Source organism: Salvelinus fontinalis, chromosome 37 (genome assembly GCF_029448725.1).
Source record: "Salvelinus fontinalis isolate EN_2023a chromosome 37, ASM2944872v1, whole genome shotgun sequence".
Lineage (NCBI taxonomy): Eukaryota > Metazoa > Chordata > Actinopteri > Salmoniformes > Salmonidae > Salvelinus > Salvelinus fontinalis.
The window spans coordinates 25497801-25519222 of NC_074701.1; the positions used below are offsets into that span (position 1 = coordinate 25497801).

A 21422-nucleotide genomic window follows, 5' to 3' on the forward strand; every position below is an offset into this window, starting at 1 on the left:
GCCTCCGACCGCAAGGCACTACAGAGGGTAGTGCGTACGGCCCAGTACATCACCGGGCCCAAGCTTCCTGCCATCCAGCACCTCTATACCAGACGGTGTCAGAGGAAGGCCCTAAAAATCGTCAAAGACTCTAGCCACCCTAGTCATAGACTGTTCTCTCTGCTACCACACGGAAAGCGGTACCAGAGCGCCAAGTCTAGGTCCAAGAGGCTTCTAAACAGCTTCTAGTTATTATCTATGCATAGCCACTTTAACAACCCTACCTGCATGTACACAATTATCTTTATTACCTCAACACCGGTGCCCCCACACATTGACTCTGTACCGGTAGCCCCTGTATAGAGCCCCGCTATTGTTATTCACTGCTGCTCTTAATTATTTGTTTTTCTTATCTTACTTTTTTCTTATTTTATTTTTTTTAGGTATTTTCTTAAAACTGCATCATTGGTTAAGGGCTTGTAAGTAAGCATTACCTGTTCTATTCGGCGCATGTGACAAATACATTTGATTTGATTTGATAGCATCAACATCAATAGCATCATTCTGTAGAAAATCTAGGCTTAATCTTTGGAAATACCAATTGCACACCATAAAAGTATTTATCATTACTTATTTTCAGAGTAGTGTTTGAACCGCACGTAAACAAGTGGTGCACATTGCTGAGATCTTTTACCCACATCATAAAGCAAAATTTGCAGAGAACAGTGGGGAAGCATGTTTGTGGGGACTAAAGGTCAGACTGTGATAGATTAACAATCTGCGATTTTCCCCATGTGTGTCCTGGTCTCACTACTTATGTCAGCTATAGGTTAGCAGAAACACACATATCATATGGAAACTGTGACCTGGATTTAACATACAGTATATGGCATGAGATAACTCTGAGTGATAAAATCTGTGCATGATAAATATCACCTTGTCCAACATTTACACGATTATCAAAAGGTCAGGCCAGGGTAAGCCTACATGAAACACAGCCCTTATTTTAAGTGTTTCTAAAATCCCCTATGGGAAAAATGAGTGGTCGAAAAACGATTGGAACCATTTCCCTGTTTGACCGCTAGGTTTTATGGGTATTATGACACCCCCACTCTGGGGCTCTATGGCTTCCATGCTTTTAAAAAGTGATCTTGTCCGAGATGTCGGACTTGAAAACAGTTACTATCCATAGAGGTGGGGTTTTTTGGAGGGGTTTTGGATAAATGCAGAAAATAAGGTATGTGGTAAACATAGGTTTCGAAGATCTTATGAGATCTATTTCATCAGCTAACATCACTTTTTGTGAATTTTGAAGCATTTATGTAATCAAAACAAGCACATAGAGCACATAAAGGCTTCATAATTCATAAAGTTCATGTTAACTGTCTGATCGTATCTCAGAGAACAAACGTATAAAAGGTTGTGTTAACCTTATTTTCATCTTTTATCCCAAAACCCCATTCTTTGCCCATTCAATTTATCCATATGAATGGCTGAAAGAACCAGAAGTAGAAAATGCTAACACATTTAAATTTTGTAGGACTACAAGCTGGCGAGCTCTATTGGATCGCTGCGAGGGGTTACCCCAAATTCTGGGGCGGGCCCTAGCGAAGGGTCAATCGCCATACCTGTGAGGCTGAGAACCAGATCCTTGCGCTGAGGCTCTGGTATGATGGGGTTGGGCAGCTCCCTGAAGAAGAGCTTGAGCAGGGAGGCCACAATTGAGACATCCTCCTCCACCTCAAGATCCATTCTCTCTCCCCTGTCCCACATCAGCCTCAGCTGCCTGGTCCTTAACACAGAGCCAGACAGACGGAACAGACCCCTCTGCTGCAGACCTGGAGTAAGGGCAGGGGATGGACTGTGAACAAAGTAGTGTGTGTGTGTGTGTGTGTGTGTGTGTGTGTGTGTGTGTGTGTGTGTGTGTGTGTGTGTGTGTGTGTGTGTGTGTGTGTGTGTGTGTGTGTGTGTGTGTGTGTGTGTGTGTGATGCCTTACCATTTCTGTCCAGGAAATCCACCATGTGTCGCAGCATGCGGGGCACTCCACAAACAAGCTGTCCATCTTCCCTCAGCCTCTCAAGGGTTACCCCAAAAACAGGACTGGTGTCAGGGCCTGGAACAGTCCGCTCAGGGCTGATCTTCGCATTGTGCTTCCGAATTCTCACAGCAGATGAGTCGCTCTGCATAGAAAAGACACCAAAACTTTAAGCTGTAGGCATTTTTGTCCTTCTTATCATTATTTCCTGAGGCTTAGGATAAGAAGCAACTGGATGGAGTCGTCAACACAGTATAAGAGTCAGTTATCCCACAGGCCAATCCACAATTGTAACTCCTCATTTTTAATTTGGGGTAAATCCATTTGAATTCAATCACTTTTTGATATAAACCCTACCATACCATGAGACATCCATGTCTTCCTCACTGGAAAAGATAAACGGTTGAGATTTCTATCATTTAAAATCTTACAAACAGGGTTGTCAAACGATTTGTATAATTTCTTGAATTAAAAAAATTATATATCAAATTCAGATAAAAATGTTAACCTGAAATGTTAATTACTTGAAAACGCGTAAACTCAGATGTTTTTTTCATATTTACATATGTTGTAAATGGTACCACAAAGATGGTTGGAGATCCAATGGTGTACCCGTTAAATTGTATGGGTCTGAAGGGATAGGTCTATTCTATGAATTCTATTTTTATGTTTGAAATGACACCCACCCTTATTCAAGAGCATGTTGTGTCAACCAATGGCGGGCACAACACGAAAACCTCATATGATGTAATGTAGGGTCTAAGTTACAACATATGCGAATATGAAAGTTTACCCGTTTTTAGATAATTGATGTTAAAGATGTACTATATAGAAATTGCTCCGCCATTTCCTGGTTGCAAACATACTAATAGTTTGCCTATTTCAGTTTATGTGACAAAACAAGCAAGTATGGTGTATAGAATCAGTGTACCATCTAAACCGCTGTGAAATATATTTTCAATGACCAAAAATATTGCATATTCAGCTGTTTGAAGTTGTTGTACAAAACCGAAAGTAGAAGATGCAAAAACAAAACGTAAGAACCGGAAGCATACAAACAGCGCACATAAAACAGATCTAACGCTTCTTAGACTTGATTTCAACGAGAATGACATATCTAGAACTGAAATGTCTATGTGAATTTGATCGGGTAGCCCCAAAAGTTACATATTGCAGCTTTATGGTTAAAAAAGTCGTACTTTTTATTAAAAAAGTATAATAATTGAAGAAATTATTAAATAGTTTGACAACCTTGTTTGTAAACTTTAAATGATATCAAACTCAACTGTTTATATTTTCCAGCGAGGAAGACATGGATGTCTCATGGTATGTTTGTACGTAAAATGGTTCAACGTTGAGCACCTTTACCTCCTGAATGTTTGGCATTCAGGCCCAAAAATTCCCTTTCTGACCACTTTTTTCCGTAGGCAAACGTGTATGGAAAGTTGTATTTAAATCAAAGGGGATGCTGTCAAAAAGTGATCGAATTAAAATTATTTTACCCTTTATTCAAGCCATTGAAAGCCATGCTAAAGTGTAATCTCTCTGGGTTACTGCTTAACTTGCACTTAATTAACATTAAGCCTACACAATTAGGACTTTTAGAGAGGATTTCCACAATTAAGTGACAAACTGAGGAACAAAGTGTCTGCTCAAATGGGAAAATTGTCTGAAGTTACGTAACGTTTACTGTATTTCCTGTAAAACAGATGGTATACATTAGCTGAGAATTCCCAATTTGGCTGATGCATTCACTGACAATTCAGTTTTCGCTTGCCTGTCTTTTATTCACTAACAAGCTATATCCAATACTGAATTGCACTGTAGGACTTGTAAAATAAGAAATTACTCAAACTTACACAGAGAGATATCGATGCACTTGCTCCCATCTCAAGTCGATTTTATTCATTGGAATGTTCTTCCTCCCGATATCTATCAAAAAGTTTGATATTTGAGGCACGTGTGTATATTTACAGATATGAAGAAATATACCTAGCTTTACAGACAGCAAAAGAAATAAGAAATATTTTACTGTAGGCCTTGGCTAGTATTCTGTTTACATGTTTGTGTCATGTGACAAGTATTGTAACTATGGAGATTCCGCAGAGGGTGCATTCAATTTCCCGCCCTAGTCAGAATGCGGTTAATTTCCTCCTAACTGAAACATGGTAGTGGTATTATAGGCGGCCTGCATGTGCATACTACCTGTTTTTTTATTTTCTGCTACCATGTAGCCAAATATACAATGAGCAAAAATATTAACGCAACATGTAAAGTGTTGGTCCCATGTTTCATGAGGTGAAATGAAAGATCCCAGAAAATGTCCATACACAAAAAGCTTATTTCTCTTACATTTTGTGCACAAATTTGTTCACATCCCGATTAGTGAGCATTTTTCCTTTGTCAAGATAATCCACCTGACATGTGTGGCATATGAAGAAGCTGATTAAACAGCATGATCATTACAGATGTTCACCTTGTGCTGGGGACACTAGGCCACTCTAAAATGTGCGGTTTTGTCACACAGCACAATGTCACAGATGTCTCAAGTTTTAAGGGAGGCCTGCATACTCACAGACATGTCACCCATTGAGCATGTTTGGGATGCTCTGGATCGAAGTGTACGACCGCGTTCCAGTTCCTGCCAATATCCAGCAAATTCACACAGCCATTGAAGAGGAGTGGGACAACATTCCACAATCAACAGCCTGATCAACTCTATGCGAAGTAGATGTCGTGCTGCATGAGGCAAATGGTGGTCACACCAGATACTGGCTGGTTTTCTGATCCACTCCCCTACCTTTTTTTGTATGAATGTGACCAACAGATGCATACAGTATATGTATTCCCAGTCATGTAGATTAGGGCCTAATGAATGTATTTCAATTGACTGATTTCCTTATATGAACTGGAACTCAGTAAAATCCTTAAAATTGTTGCATTTATATATTTTTTCAGTTCCACTGAGATGATGCAAAGTTTTTTAGTGGGAGGATGGTGTACTGCCAAATGACTGAATTATGTCAAACTTTCCAAGTAGTGCTCCCTCACCAAAATGTTCACCACATGTGCTGAAGTCAAGAGAAGTCTTCAGTGAATCATATTTTATGTTAGTCAGACAGCATTTAAAACACATCCAGAATCACAATATTGAATTTAATTGTATTGGCACTTTTGTTGAAAATAACAAAATAGAAGAGAAATATTGCAAACATAAATCTGTAACACATTAAAAAAATAAGAAGAAAGTGGTTCAACATCATATAAAAAGTGACAGCTCCACTGTTTCTAGCCTTTTTGGATCACATATATTTTGTATTTTATACCCTGTAAATACTTCTACAACGACGCTTGACTGAGAATAAAACAATATTATTATATATTGTGGTACAGTTTACATACAAAAATCAGATGTTCAAGTGACTAACAAAGCGGGAATCACAATCATTAAATTCTTTAAAAATATAAAATCATAACTACAAAATATAGTGCTATTAAAAAACAAAACCCACAGACAGAAAAACAAGATTTTAACCAGCCTGCTGAACAAATGCAGGAAACCGGTCATGCCACACAGAACCAGCATGCATTAGAGGAACTGGGCTTTATTCCGGTACAGTCTCTGGTATTTGCACAGCATATTTTTGAGCAAGTTCTTCGTCAGGTCAAGACAAAATGAGGTGTTCAGTACCTCCCGAACTCAAACAAACACGTTTGGAGAGTACAAGTAAAATACAGCACAATGCCAATGAATTTAAAATCAAGATCTATCCATCCTTTAAAAGCAAGGCTTGTATTCATCAGGCATAACGTGTTGACAGGCATCCACCAACCTGGTGCTTTGGTAAGATAAAAACAAACAGTTTGTTCGGTTAGAATTAAAAAGAGTGCATTCCCTCGTTTTTTTCTCTCCAATCCCTGTATTTTTCCCTTGAGGAAATACCTGGTAAATTCTCACAGGCAAAGTAGACAAGTATTTTCCATTTGAGCCCAATAAAGATCCGGAAATGTAAAAAAACAGCTTAATTTGTTTAAAAAACATTTTGTTGAATAGGCCTCTTAAAATGAGACCGTAATTAAAATGTTCAACATAGGTATCTTTCAAAATTCTGTAGTATAATGTAAGAAGTCTTAAAAACACTAAAGATGTAAAGAAAAGGCCTACTCTACTTCAATACTCTTCTCAGGTATGTGAAATCTGGCACTAGGAATACTTCTCAACAACCTCTTGAAGGGTATAACATTTATCAGCAAAAATTCCTGGGAACACTGGAGAGCAAGGTTGATGTGAAAGTTGGTGTTCAGGCTACAGAGGCAACTTTGTCACAGTTGCTGGTGTACTGAATGTCGAACCTGTCGATATCAGCCTTCTTTTTGTCCCACCAGGGCAGAGCACAGAGAAAGAGCGTGACCCCACCCAGGAGCACAGAGCCTCCACTGAAGTAAAAGGCCAGGTCATAGGACTGGGTCCAGTCAAAAAAGCACCCTTGAACAAAAAACAAAAAAAAAAAAGGTTTTAATTAGAAACAATCTCTCGACAAAGCATGAGTCAGCTAAACACTAGCTAAAGGCAAACATTGAGTTCAACATTCTCACTCACACATTAAGATGACAATCTGTAAAATGTTTTGACATTTGGCAGAGTGAATCTCTGTAAAAGCATGAATATGAACCTGTACCATTTCTAAACTAAAAACTAAATCAGGACCACACACACTCCGCAATGATGTTGACCAAAGGTGTCAGAAGTGGGATCTTTCTTACCAACAACAGGGGGCCCGAGCACAATCCCGAATCCACCGAAGAACATGAGGATCCCATGGGCTTGGGTCAGTTTGTCCAGCCCCACGATCTTGGTGGTGATGTATGATGTTAGGGACCAGTTCCCAGAGAAGAAGCCCACCACAGCTGAGAGGATCTGCAGGCCTACATAGCTCTTGGAGATTGGGATGAGCAGAAGGGCCGCCCCAGTCCCCAGCAGGGTGAAGGCGTACAGGAACAGACTGTTGATCCACCTCACGTCTGCTAGTATGCCCAGGGTCAGCTTGCCCATGCCGGCAGTGACTGCTACAATGGAGACCAAGGGGATGATGCTGACCTCATCGATGAGGCCCTCACTCTGGGCCACGTCCTCCATGAAGAGGACTGGAGGGAAGGCTCCCAGGCTGAACAGGAAGATGGCGATGCAAAGGGCCATGAAGTTTCTGTCGTGCAGGAAGTCAGCTGTGGAGTGCATGTACTTTGAGTAGGCCTGACGCTTCTCCTTGATAATTTTCACAATGGCTGAACCTGCCATGAAGCCCCCTTTTTTGTTAGTTGTGGTGATGTCTTTGGCGTCAATGATGATCAGGAGATCCTTGACCGTCAAGGTTCTCTCGCCGTTGCCTGGTGTAGTCTTGAGGTTGTCAGCAGGCGGGTTCTCAAAGAGCTGCTCCTCTGTGCGCTCCAGAGCAGCCTTTTGTTTGAGGTAGTAGGCAGGCATGTTCAGAGGCCTCATGAAGCCGGCACAGGCCATGAGGTTGAGGGCCAAGGCCCCGATGATCAGCAGGCAGCCGTCCAGGTCAAAGAGAAGAATCAGTTCATTCTGAGCTGTGGCATAGAGGAACCCTCCCACACTTGTGCCTAAATGAGAGAAAGGAATGATTTAGTGTTGGCATTCCAAGAATAATCCATTAGAAATACATTTATATTCATTCAATAAAAGCTTTGCTTAGTGGCACATCTTTGCCTAAAGCTACCCTCCCTGTTCTCCATTGATACTGCTGGATATTCTCTAAGGCAATTTCACTTCAGATTTGAATGTGTTTTCCTCAAAGGGACAAAAACAGAATGCCCCAGAACTGCGTTGTATTCCCAGTGTTCTCCTTGTCACCAGTCCACTTCCCTAACCACAAGGCTGCACTGTTTTTAGACTAGAATGTTTACCTTGGCATTCCAAGACTTCCATCTTCTGAAACAAGAAAGAACTGAGCATGGAGACTTGGTGTGAACCCAGTAAGCGCAGAGGGAGGCTGAGGTACCTGTGGTGACTATGCCGAGGGCGAGGCCACGTCTCTTGTCAAAGTACTGACAGGTGATGGTCAATGTGGCAGCATAGACAAGACCGCAGCCAAGACCTGCGGACAACAAAAACAGCAGAGGTAATTTTATTAGCACATTGTAGAGGAGCATTTAGCTACAGTACCTTAACCACGATGAAGAATATATTTAACGTTCTGAACAAAGCCTTGCACAGTAAACTGTGTACCTTAAAATGTAAAACTCTGACTAAGGCCATCTTGGTCATGTACTGCAATAAATTCACCATGTTGAAAATCTGTTGCTCTCTGTTGCTCTCGATAAAGTCGTTACATATTATTCACAACACAAATCACTTTTGTCTTGCGTAAAATCACCTCAAGAGACTCTGGTAATTTGATCCACAAAGGATGACGAGGGTGAGGGGTGGGTACTGAGCCTTACGGTCTGAAAATAGACGCCTTTCTTCAAATATGCATGGCCTCGCTCTCAGGTCAATGCCACAGGCAGTGTTGACAGTGGCAGTCTATTGGGCTCTATCCCATCAGCATGGAACAGTTGTCACTGGGTGTTAGATAAGGGGCTGTAATGGGGCCGTCAAACTATTTGGGGGGCACCAGAGGCATCTGACTCTGCCTTGTTTTATATCTCTGAATACATCCTACATATACCCTCATTCAACACCAGAGGAGGCTGGTGGGAGGAACAATAGGAGGGCAGGCTCATTGTAATGGCTGGAATGGGATTAATGGAACAGTAGCAAACAAATCAAACATATGGAAACCACTCATTCTATGTATGCCATTCCAGACAATACAATGAGCCCGTCCTCCCCTACCAGCCCCCTCTGTTCTACACATACCCTCAGTGTATGTGTGCTCGAGCATAGTCATGAACCTATTCACTTACAGCTCCAACATAATTCTTTATGTGTTAATTCTTATCTCTGAGGAAGTTGTCTGATCTATCAGTGAAAGACTGGTTATTGTGTAATATTTATAGTGAGTTAAAAACAGTTCCCTTCTATGGAACGCCATTTGGGTCTTTTCGTGTCAAAAAAGATACACGTCAAATAACACTATTTGACATGTCAAAATAACACTGTTCTACTGTAGAATGTTGTGCTGGACCGCAACTTCTGGGGTAGCTAGCTAGCTTTAGCTTGGTACCTAGCTAGCCACTTGTTGTTCGCCTATTGAAAATGAACTTCAGTTCATGAAAAGAAATAGCTAGCCAGCTACTAAACCCTGTTGCCAAAAGCTAAAATTATAAGCAGCCAGCTAGCTTCATGAGGCTCAACCGGACCAGGTTGTGAAGCTAGCCACAATAAGGATTAGGCACAATAGTGGAATTTCGGATTGCCTTCCAGATAAAAGACATATTTTAAAGTGATGCAGAAGGTTACAATTGGTGGAATCATGCCATATTTAGACTAGATAATGTTAAACAAGGTTGGAATATGAAGTAATGAAATGGGGTATCAGTCTACTCAGCGACACCCACAGAACACAACTGTTTAGAGTTTACGTAATTATTAGCATTGTAGCTCTTATCACGGCACTTTGAATGTGTGAAATCACCTCCCTAGTCAGCCTATTGTGTGTATTGACATTCATATTGCACTGTACAACTTTACCTAAGGATTGGGGAACAATGAAATGGGGTATCAGTCTTCTCAATACCCAAGATATTTTTTCACAACGTCCTCCTCAGAGTTATCAAACTCCAAAACATCCACGCAATATTGTTTTTCCTCTGGAATAGTGTTCAATACACATAGGTTGACAATAAATGTGGCTTAATTCACAGTTGTTTCAGTCCCACAATAAGAACTAAGACGCTAATGTTCTCTGTGTGTCACTAGTAGACTGACATCCCATGTCATTGATCCACAATCCATAGGTAAGGCTGTACAATGAAATAAGTATGCCCCCAATGCAATTCTAAAGTCTAGTACATCCATTGTGATTTCAACAGATTTTTGTCAAATTAACAAATTATTGTCTTTTGTTGATTTTATATAACATTCCAACCTTGTTTAGCATGATCTATTCAATTATGGTATAATTCTTCTATATGTATTTGAGTCACTGTCGATGACATACTTTTATTTTGAAGGCCAAACGCAAAGTCCACTTGTGGCTAGCTTCACAACCTGGTCCGGTCGAGGCTCATGAATCTAGCTGGCTGCTTATAACTTTAGCTTTGGGCAACAGGGTCTAGTAGCTGGCTAGCTATTTCTTTTCATGAACTGAAGTTCAATTTTAATAGGTGAACAACAAATGGCTACCTAGCTAATACCTAGCGATATCTAATAGTGGCCCATACAAACCGCAGATCTGCTTCAGCAGTAAAAGATCACCATAAGGTTCTCACTTACCGACGACGATCCCGTAAGAGAAGATGAGGAACTGGACGTTAGGGGCGAAGGCACTGAGCATCAGGCCCCCTGCCACCATGACCCCACTGAAGATGGTCACAGGGCGCGCCCCAAAGTTATCCACACAGGCACTGCAGACCGGACCTGGGGAAGAACACAGGACAGAGAGGAAGTGTGAATTAATTGTGTGTGTGTGTGTGTGGAAGAGTTGAGTGTACGTTGCTGAATAAGCGCAGAGACTTAGGGAGGAGCAAAAATGTGATGACACAAACAAAGACATAAGATGGAATTAATATGGTGCTTTCAGGATCCATGTGGTGTAAGCAAGATGAATTTACTAAACAATAAAAAACTGACCAAAAGGAAAGTGATCCCAGTCAAAGTGTACTGTACATGTGGGGTTATTTAATGGCAGGGAAACATGATGTACTGTATCAACACTAACCTTGTAACATGGTCCCCTTTTCTGCCCTGATATTATTTTGACCTTATAATTGTCACTTTTTTATGGTCCCTATTTAGGACAGTGTGTTCATCTGTGCTCTTTAGCCTCTGCCATAGGCGTGTGGTTGGCTATGTTTGTGACTCTACTTGTTCTCCTCACATTTCCCCTGAGGCCTAAATGCAGCACTAGCTAGTTATTAGACACCTGAGCAGAGGTTAAGGGTCAGGGAAAAGGACAGCGTTTGATGCTCATTCATCATCCTCACAGCATAACAAATTTAAAAGCACACAGAGTTACAGAAATATATCTATTTATGGCAAATGGGACCACTTCTATCCTGATTGATGGACCTTTTAGGGGGGACAGTAAAAAGTTCTGGCTGTGTATTTCAAACAAGGGAAATAGAGGTCTAGTTAGGACAAATTGGATCCTTCAGTGGACAGAAGCGAGGACTTGGGCCAAGCTTTGGAAGATGTTATCATCTGCTGCCAATTTATTAAAGACTGCTATGTTTCTTTAGCATCATGCCAAGTCAAATGCAGCCCAATCCGATTTGCTTCCAAAGCTATACAATGCACTGTTTGTATAGGTCCTTGTGTTTTTTGCACATTAAAATTGACAACTTGTTTCAGCATTGTCAAACTATTTGTTGTGCAGAGACATATTGAATTCCTGGTCAGACCACTGAAAACCCGAGGGTGTCCTATTGAACCCTCTCTCACCCTCCTTTCCATTTCACCACCAATTAAAACAGCCCATGGTTTAAGGCTGCATAGCTCAGCTGCCAAGCCCCACACGTGTACTGGGAGCCATCAGTCTAGTCATGACTTTTACCTGACCTCTTTGAAAAAGTGACAACATGAAGGGAGGCTTAGCCTGGCGGTGAACCAAGACCATGATATACCATCTATGATCCTGTTTTGCCAAAATAATTCAAACCAACTTTAAGACAGCCATGCAGTGAATCTCTCCCTCCCTCTCCCCTAAGTGCTCCTCCTGCAGGTATGACCGTGCTAACTTGTAGATGATGAAATCAATAAGCACAACTTAGTGTTAAGAGCACCACAAAGTGCATCCATATTGCACAGTTCCCTTCATCTACTTAGGACAAGTCAGACAAAGTCAGCACTGCACTTTCACATCTGTTGATATGTCCCAGGCAAAATACATCTTTCCCATCTCTGCCCTCCAAACAAGATTACTTGGGAAGATAACAGGTCTGTGACTTTACCTATAATGCTAACATCGTTGTGTGTGTTTATAGTCCGTTTTCTACCAGAAAAGTTGTTTATTGCCTTCAGTTGCTTTTTAATTATACAACAGATGTCAGACATGCATACCAGGTGAGACTAATTTCAAGACAATGTAGCTGCAACTGTAAAGTGCATTGATAAGTCAATTCAGGTCTAACTACTGACATGATGTTTAGCATATCAATTCAAAGCCATGCCAAGCAAATCAACATGGAAAGCTTGAAGAGATGTATTCAACTCCGCATCAGAACTTCACAATTGTTATTTATTTAAATAAAATAAAAATCAACTAACTAAAATACCATATCTATAAACACATACAACGATGGTGGCATTATGAGTAAAGTCACAGAACAGTGAGCTCTGAAGGTATACCCTGTCTTTGGATGAGAGCATTAGCCTATACCCATACAGTATCTAAATAAAGAAAGAAAGGTGTTTGAAGAATACTTACTGGCTATGAGTCCCACTCCAGAGACCAGGGAGCCAACCCAGGCTGTCATGCCTTTCCCCTCCTGGAAGGCGTGGAGCCACTGCGGGTACAGGACGCCCACGGACTGGGGGGAGCCGTAGGCCAGGAACTGGGCCATGGAGCAGGCCACAACAATGACCCATCCCCAACCTCCATCCAGCACATTCTTTGAGCTCTGAAGATTCATGCTGTCAACCGGGAGGGTTCCTGGGGCAACAGGAAATAAAAAGCAAAAAAGTGTTAAAAGCACAGGTGGAATGGAAAAGCAATGAAACATTGCAATTTACCAAATGCATGAAACTACAGACAAAATAAATCACAAGCAAGTTTGGAGACAAATGATAAATGTCCTAAGCTACTTTCTAAAGTCGTAGATAAATGCCAAATAAACACTCACGTCTTGATGTTGATGCTGCTCTTGTTTGGTCTACCAGGCAGGTCATCTGTTTAAAACAGAGTGTAACCTTCTCATCCTGCGCTGACCATGTTGTGCCATCACAAAGACCACACCTTGGAGGGGAGTTTGGCATCTGGACTGCCTACCTTCTACTTTAACCTGCCTTTTGCCTATCTCCCCTCAGTTCTGGCACGAAACACTGAACTTTTAGACGCCCACGCTTTCCAGTGCTAACAAGAATAAGAAATAAAAATCACCATTCATATGAGCACTACTGCAGCATCCACTCTTCTACCTATGAGTTTTTAAAAGTAAAAGTTGTGCATCTATCAATTTGCAGGTAGGCTAAACACCATTATATGGAGGAACACCATGCCATCTACACATACCCTATATACACAAAAGTATGTGGACACCGCTTCAAATTAGTTGATTTGGCTATTCCAGCCACGCCTGTTGCTTACAGGTGTATAAAATCAAGTACACAGCCATGCAATCACCAAACATTGGAAGTAGAATGGCCTTACTGAAGAGCTCAGTGACTTTCAACGTGGCACCGTCATAGGATGCCACCTTTCCAACAAGTCAGTTCCTCAAATTTCTACCCTGCTCGAGCTGCCCCGGTCAACTGTAAGTGCTGTTATGGTGAAGTGGAAACGTCTAGAAGTAACAACGACTCAGTCGCGAAGTGGTAGGCCACACAAGCTCACAGAACGGGATAGCCTAGTCCTGAAGTGAATAGCTGTAAAAATGGTCTGTCCTTGGTTGCAACACTCACTACCAAGTTCCAAACTGCCTCTAGATGCAACGTCAGCACGATAACTTTTCGGGAGCTTCTTGAAATGGGATTCCTTGGCCAAGCAGCCGCACACAAGCCTAAGATCACCATGTGCAATGCCAAGTTTCGGCTGGAGTGGTGTAAAGCTCACCGACATTGGATTCTGGAGTAGTGGAAACTCACTCTGGAGTGATAACTCACGCTTCACTATCTGGCAGTCCGACGGACGAATCTGGCTTTGGCGGATGCCAGGAGAACACCACATGCCCCAATGCAGTGCCAACTGTAAAGTTTGGTGGAGGAGGAAAAATGGTCTGGGGCTATATTTCATGGTTTGGGCTAGGCCCCTTAGTTCCAGTGAAGGGAAATCTTAACGCTACAGCATACAATGACATGCTAGACGATTCTGTGCCTCCAACTTTGTGGCAAAGTTTGGGGAAGGCCCTTTCCTGTTTCAGCATGACAATGCCCGCGTGCACACATAATACATACAGAAATGGTTTATTGAGATCAGTGTGGAAGAACTTGACTGCACAGAGCCCTGACCTCAACTCCATCGAACATCTTTGGGATGAATTGGAATGCCGACTGCGAGCCAGGCATAATCGCCCAACATCAGTGCCCGACCTCTAATGCTCTTGTGGCTGAATGGAAGCAAGTTCTCACAGCAATCTTCCAACATTTAGTGGAAAGCCTTCCCATAAGAGTGGAGGTTGTTATAGCAGCAAAGCGGGGACAAACTCCATTTTAATGCCCATGATTTTGGAATGAGACGTTCGATGATCAAGTGTCCATATACACATGTAGTGTAGCTACCTATTTTCTTCATGAAACAATATGGGTTTTATCTGCAACAAAGGAACTACACTGATATTCGTCACCCATTACACATAGCCAAAAAAAATATATAATGCTGTATCTAGCCATAGGCCTGCTATGCTATAATGTTGTGATGTAGTAGCCTACTGTTATTTTATTAACAAGAGGAAATACATGCGACTTACCTCAACATCAACAACAGCCACATGCACAACTGCAGGATAAGGGTGCGTTCGACAACAGGGAATTGCCATGAAGGATGGTCACCCTATAATAACTATTTGTATAGAATCTAAATATATATATTTTTTAATTAACAGACATCACATGCAGATGCCGAGCTTCCGCAAGGCTATATCTAAAATGTGAGCAGACCCGGGTGCCAGAAGCTCTACGCGTACAGTATCCGTTTTATACGGTTTATTTGCCGGAGAACAAACCGGTTTAAAGCTGTTTTTGCTGGTCGGGCTTTATACGCCCGCTACCTACGTTGAGAAAACTCTGCTGCCTCTTCATCATGCGCGACTGTGTGAAGCTATAGAAAACAATACGCACTGCTCCCCATTGCCACAGAGTACACACAACTGAGAAGCCCTATCAATTCATGGTAATACTGGTCATAGGTGGGGTGGGAACCATGTAAACGTTTCTTCGACTGCATACAAAGACTCGACTTGCCAATCAATTCCAAAATTTAGAATTTGTAATTGGCCTACCTGATGATCAGATAGCACTTCAAAGTATTTCAAGTCAAATCAGATTGAATGTGCGTCTCAAAAAGTTACTGTAAAATCACCGTCTTTGAATTTGTTATAACTAAATGTAGTAATTATTTGTTATCCTAATGAAAATAGCTGTTTCTTTTCTATTTACATGTAATTCACATTAAGACCACACGATTTACCAAATTATTTTCCAAACACTTTCCCTGGCTGCCACTTCTCTTGCTATCCATTTTTTTGGGGGAAAAAGTTTAACATATTTTCCAATGAATTTAGATCTATAATTGATTTTTAAATATACAAGTAGGGAAGCCTAAAGATAAATAATGCACTTGATTAGAGAGACATTTTTATATTTTTTGAAAAAAGTAGTAATATGTTGGATGAGTGTGTTGGGGGCAATTCACCCCCACCCACCTAGGGGGTAACTGGCCCCTGGGGCTAGTTACCCCTTTATGGTTATGAATGTGTTTCTACCTGTCATTTAAACAATGACTAGTCCAGTTAGCGCTAGTTTATGCTAACTTGCTAGCTAGCAAATTCACCTGCAGTAAATTCTAGCCAGCTAGCTATCAACCTTACTACCAGATCATCTGAGGTAAAATACATTAAAAAGATAACGTAACTTAATTGCAGTTTTAAATGTTACCACTAGTGACTGATTTACAGTTAATGTTACTTTATAGCCTTTTAGCTATTTTACACAGCATTTTATGTAATATAGCTAGATAGATAGCTACATTTTAAGTCAGCTTTTCAATTGGCATCCCCTGTTTTCAGTCACGGATGGGTGGGCTCATGAGTTGTGCTCCAATTTTGCTGGGGATAGCTTTATTTGTGACCTATATACAAATTAGAATTGTGCAATAGCAGAGCATAAGATGTCACATCAATGTTACACTGAATTAATCAGGTCAGTTATTATTAAATGTTATATTCCAATATTATTTAATGTTACTAAATTATATTTCATTTCAATATTATATTCAATTGTTTTAATGAATTAAAAACAACTATTGAAAACCTTTTGCTCCTGAATGTCATTTTAAAGACTGCTGGGATTTAAAATCTTGCATTATTCAAATAATATTTAGCGCAATTGTACATAATGGATTGTATAAAAAAGGAACAATGTAGAAAGAACAAAGAAAATGAATGTGCAGATCACAGTTGTAAATGAGAACTTGTTCTCAACTGGCCTACCTGGTTAAATAAAGGTGAAATAAATCAATAAAAAGAGAGACTTTACATCAATCTCATCACAGTGCAGATATTAATTGTGACATGTGCAACACCATTTCCCTCCCTATATTTTATTTAAATAATTAAAATTAGACAACTAGACTTAGCTTTTAAGTATTACTTATTAAATCATTTCTAAATAAAACTGAATAAATGGATTTTAACACACTTGAGTGAAACCCTATCCCATAATCTTCTACCGGGGTAACTGGCACCCCCAGGGGCAACATTTCATGAAATAACAAAAAAAAGTGTAAACTGTAGTCATTTATTTCCCTTTCTAGTTTATTCGCCTAAGCATGACATTCATCCACATACCAATTTTTTCCCAAACATTGCTTTTTTGTGACAGCAATTAAACATTGTTCTTAGTAGGGGCTAGTTACCCCCTAGTACTCTAATCTAAACGAAAAGTACTGGGATTCTCTGGAGTTTAGTAAAGACAGTTATTTTGCCGGTGATGCTTGGCGTGTGAAGTCTGAGCAATAATTGCCGGGAACATTGTTATATTCCGTATGGTCCAGTCAGAACTGGTTATTTGATGGCAAAAAATAGCCTAACAATGACGGAGTTCTATTAACCTGAGCCGCGGTGCACCGGCCTATGGCCCTTGACATGAACGGGCAAAAGAGGTAATGTTGTCAACAAGGCAGCATGGTGCATCGTCCAAAATCTATTTCCCATAAAATATATGTTCAAACTAGTTTTCATTGGGACGGCAGATAAAGAGTCTTCATCAAAAGCTGTCGGGCAGAATCCTACTCTTTAGGCTGCTTAATCTAGCCTGGCTCAGGCCCGGGAGGCAGCGCGGTTCCAAAACGAAAGGCAATCACTTTTCAACCATGTAAACTCCTCCCACTGGGGTAACCCGGGCCAGATAATCAAATCCTCTCATTAGCAGCATACATGCCCCGCCCACCTCAGGATTCCCCTGGTCACTTAGGGTCATAGCCAGGGTTGCCATTTTTCTAGTTTTCCTGTAATTTGGCTACTTACAAAATTATGTCACGGGTGAAAATGTGTTGGTTGTGGGTTGTTGGTTTTTGGGCTGCTTAGTTCTAAGTTGCACCGCGACCGCCATAGCATTTTTCTTAAAAAATACAAATCTATTTCCATGTGACCTGCTGCCAGTGGTGTAGTGGTGACTGGAGAAGTAGGTATACTCCAATTTTGCCCCCAAAATTCTAATGGCCCACCTTGCAAAGGAAGGGCACCCTGTGTAAAACATTCCATGAGAAACAGTGACATACACTCTTAATGACCTAAAATTATGAATCACATATTGGTCTTTCACTGTCAGGCTAAGCCAAGGTGCAAGTGGGCTAATAGTAGGCCCACTATTGAAACAGATAAATGAGACTGTCAACTGAGTTTGAAATTCACAGGTTTCAGATTTTCCCAATTTGTTTTTTTTGGGGGGGGGGGGCTCTCAAATTCACACTTTTTTAACAGAAAAACAACTAAATCATATGTTCTAAGTCCATAACAATGCTCAAACCACATCAGGAGACCACTTTTGAGGTCTGGGAAAAATCTAAGAAATGTAGATTTTTGAGTTTAGTTACCCTTTCATTCAAGTGTGCAGGCACCTAGCACTGTTATTTGGTTAGCTGTGTTTCTGTTGCACATGAGATGGAATAGGCAAAGGAAATGGACACAGGATTGATGCAAATAATCATGTTATCATTCTGACCGGTACGCATAGGCTTTGTAGCTAGTTAACATTTAATAAGAAGGTTTTGGGGAAAGCCTTTCCATCTACTTGTCATCAGCATTACTATATTTTTCCTATTCCTTAATTGTTTGACACCTGGACGTTTTATTCAATATTATTTCACATTTGGCTATAGGCTTCTTTATAAACGTGGAGGCAATTATTTTTATAAAGATTTACTCATATGCGTTCTCCTGTTCTTTTGGTTTTCTTTCATCTTTCTTTCATTGTCTAGCAGCCAAATGCAATTATCCTAGTCATATTAGCAACCCATGATAATCAAATCCAATTTTATTTGTCACATGTGCCGAACACAACCTGTGAAGACCTTACCGGGAAATGCTTACTTACAAGCCCTTAACCAGCAATGCAGTTTTAAGAAAATTGTGTTATGAAAATATTTACTAAATAAACTAAAGTAAAAAATACATTAAAAAGTAGCACAATAAAAGAACAATAATGACGTTATATACATGGGGTACCGGTACTGAGTCAGTGTGCAGGGGTACAGGTTAGTCGAGGTAATTTGTACATGTAGGTAGGGGTAAAGTGACTATGCAAAGATAATAAACAAGTGGTAACCAGTTTATAATAGCAATAAGGCACCTCTAGGGTTTGTGATATATGGCCAATATATCATGGCTAATGGCTGTATCCAGGCACTCTGCGTTGCGTCGTACATAAGAACAGCCCTTAGCCATGGTATATTGGCCATAAACCATACCCCCTCGTGCCTTATTGCTTAATCATAGCAGTCAAACAAGTTAAATCGACATCCATTGATGGAAAATTATCTGGCAAATTTAATAAAGGCAAATTATATTTCCTTTGCGACGTATTCAAATTCCTTTATTACGTCATGTCATAGCTAACAATAATATATTTTTTTATGAAAAACAAATTTTGCTTCTAATGTTGTTTCAAGTTAAGTCAATATTCCTTTGCATATGACCTGATGTTACCATGACAACCACCCCCAAAATTAAAGGAACAGTGACAGGAAATGAGCATTGCATCTGTGTGCTACTTCAGAAGCTACATCAGTGGGAATGTGCAAATCTGATATGGGTAACAAGTAAAACTGAGTGTGGACTGTGGACAACCAGAAAAAAAGATTGGATATAGAAAGAAAATCAGTTTGGGGTTCTTAGGGTGGCTATGTAAACACAGCCTTAGATTGACAGGCAGTGCACTTCAAAATTGACCCACAGGTAACTTGAAATGCTTGAGGGGCATCTAGAAAGGAATGTTGGCAATTAGAAACACACAACATATTCAAGCAAGTTTTCAGGACATTAAACCTAATAGTGTTATACTGAGTCAGCAAAATCCTGGTTCAACATAATGAGGGTCATTTAGTGATAATGCCTCAAGTTACACCCATAACCAATAATGTGATGTATTCCTTATGCACACGTTCGATAATCACAAATCAGCCAGATCTGTCATTGGTTTTGCAGAAAGTTAGTTTCCAGCAACTATGTTACATTTGATTGATGATAAGGACTTTTAATTGTGTCCTTCAAGAGCAAATTCTTTCCTCAGCTCACCACAAATTGAATGCACAGTACTGCAACAATTGTACCACACCAGAGAAGGCCAGTGGAAAGCTTACAGCTCCATTCTGGGTTATAGTCCCGACTTTTGAGGGATTTGGGAAGAGTGGAGATATAGGCAAGGTTTTTTACACTGTAGTACCTCATGTTCCAAAGCAACTTTGATGCAGTTTCCGACAGTCAAACTGAGGGGTCTTACGGGACAACATAGAATTCGTAATCCCCTTCTCCTTGAAAAGAGAGGGAAGTACTGAGAGTGGAGTACAGTTAATTGCATTTTTCTCCGGCATTGCAATGACATGTTACTTCTGGACAGGTTTCCTGTGATAGCTAACTGATCTGACTTAATAAACTATATTAAAGAAAGTTCAATAAAGCTTTAAAATACATTATTTTTATATATTGTTTATATTCAGCAATGATAAAATAAAATCATGTTACATTCAATATTGATCTCTGACTAGCCTACAGTGCATTCGGAAAGTATTCAGACCTCTTCACTTTTTCCACATTTTGTTACGTTACAGCGTTATTCGAAAATGAATTAAATAAAAAAATGTCCTCATCAATCTACACACAATACCCCATAATGACAAAGCGAAAGCAGGTTTTTAGAATTTTTTCCTAATGTATTAAAAATAAAGAACAAAAATACCTTAAGAATTCAGACCCTTTGCTACGAGACTCGAAATTGAGCTCATGTGTCCTTGAGATGTTTCTACATCTTGATTGGAGTCCACCTGTGGTAAATTCAATTGATTGCACATCATTTGGAAAGACACACACCTGTCTATATAAGGTCCCACAGTTGACAGTGCATGTCAGAGCAAAAACCAAGATATGAGGTCGAAGGAATTACCCTTAGAGATCCTAGAAACAATTGTGCCGAGGCACAAATCTGGGGAAGGGTACTAAAACATTTCTGAAGCATTGAAGGTGCCCAAGAACACAGTGAACTCCATCACTCTTAAATGGAAGAACTTTGTAGCCATGAAGACTCTTCCTAGAGCTGGCCGCCCGGCCAAACTGAGCAATCGGGGGAGAGGGTCCCTGGTTAGGGAGGTGACCAAGAACCCGATGGTCACTCTGACAGAGCTCCAGAGTTCCTCTGTGGCGATGGGAGAACCTTTCCAGATTGACAACCATCTCAGCAGCACTCTACCAATCAGGCCATACAGAAGCCACTCCTCAGTAAAAGTCACATGACAGCCTGCTTGGAGTTTTCCAAAAGACACCTAAAGGACTCTCAGATCATGAGAAACAAGATTCTCTGGTCTGATGAAACCAAGATCGAACTCTTTGGCCTGAATGCCAAGCGTCACGTCTGGAGGAAACCTGGCGCCATCACTGCCATGAAGCATGGTGGTGGCAGAATCATGAGGTGGGGATATTTTTCAGCGGCAGGGACTGGGAGACTAGTCAGGATCGAGAGAAAGATGAATGGAGCAAAGTACAAAGAGATCCTTGATGAAAACCTGCTCCAGGGTGCTCAGGACCTCAGACTGGGGCGAAGGTTCACCTTCCAACAGGACAACAACCCTAAGCACACAGCCAAGACAACGCAGGAGTGGCTTGGGACAAGTCTCTGAATGTCATTGAGTGGCCCAGCCA

General features: G+C 40.7%; 2 protein-coding genes across 6 annotated transcripts in view; both read right to left on the reverse strand.

Annotated features, from left to right (window-relative positions):
• Positions 1 to 5048, reverse strand: part of LOC129836420 (protein FAM13B-like) — a 59358-nt gene extending 54310 nt beyond the window's left edge. For both annotated transcript variants that reach the window (XM_055902548.1, XM_055902547.1), the window contains exons 1-3: positions 3875 to 5048; positions 1977 to 2160; positions 1608 to 1817 (exon numbers count right to left, since the gene is read on the reverse strand). In XM_055902548.1, coding sequence (XP_055758523.1) covers positions 1608 to 1817; positions 1977 to 2160; positions 3875 to 3904 — 424 coding nt within the window. In that variant the 5' untranslated portion in view covers positions 3905 to 5048. The remainder of the gene's footprint in view (positions 1 to 1607; positions 1818 to 1976; positions 2161 to 3874) is intronic.
• Positions 5049 to 5152: 104 nt separating this feature from the next.
• Positions 5153 to 15235, reverse strand: LOC129836421 (monocarboxylate transporter 9-like). Of its 4 annotated transcripts, none has more exons than XM_055902551.1 (7): positions 14763 to 15235; positions 12981 to 13210; positions 12566 to 12790; positions 10414 to 10557; positions 8036 to 8131; positions 6780 to 7637; positions 5153 to 6501 (listed from the first exon to the last, which is right to left on the reverse strand). In XM_055902551.1, the coding sequence occupies exons 2-7, from the start codon at positions 13111 to 13113 to the stop codon at positions 6317 to 6319; spliced, it is 1641 nt and encodes a 546-aa protein (XP_055758526.1). In that variant the 5' UTR covers positions 13114 to 13210; positions 14763 to 15235; the 3' UTR covers positions 5153 to 6316. The 4 variants fall into 4 exon arrangements, with proteins under 4 accessions (XP_055758526.1, XP_055758527.1, XP_055758528.1 ...); XM_055902552.1 differs by having other exon boundaries at positions 12981 to 13026; positions 14763 to 15230; XM_055902553.1 differs by lacking the exon at positions 12981 to 13210 and having other exon boundaries at positions 14763 to 15225.
• Positions 15236 to 21422: the final 6187 nt, after the last annotated feature.

Coding starts and splice junctions, on each gene's coding strand:
- LOC129836421 (XM_055902551.1), bottom strand. CDS start 13,113: ATGCCAAACTCCCCTCCAAGGTGTGGTCTTTGTGATGGCACAACATGG. Junction 7,638..8,035: donor CCTCGGCATAGTCACCACAG/GTACCTCAGCCT, acceptor TCTCTCATTTAG/GCACAAGTGTGGGAGGGTTC. Junction 6,502..6,779: donor GCTCGGGCCCCCTGTTGTTG/GTAAGAAAGATC, acceptor TTTTTGTTCAAG/GGTGCTTTTTTGACTGGACC.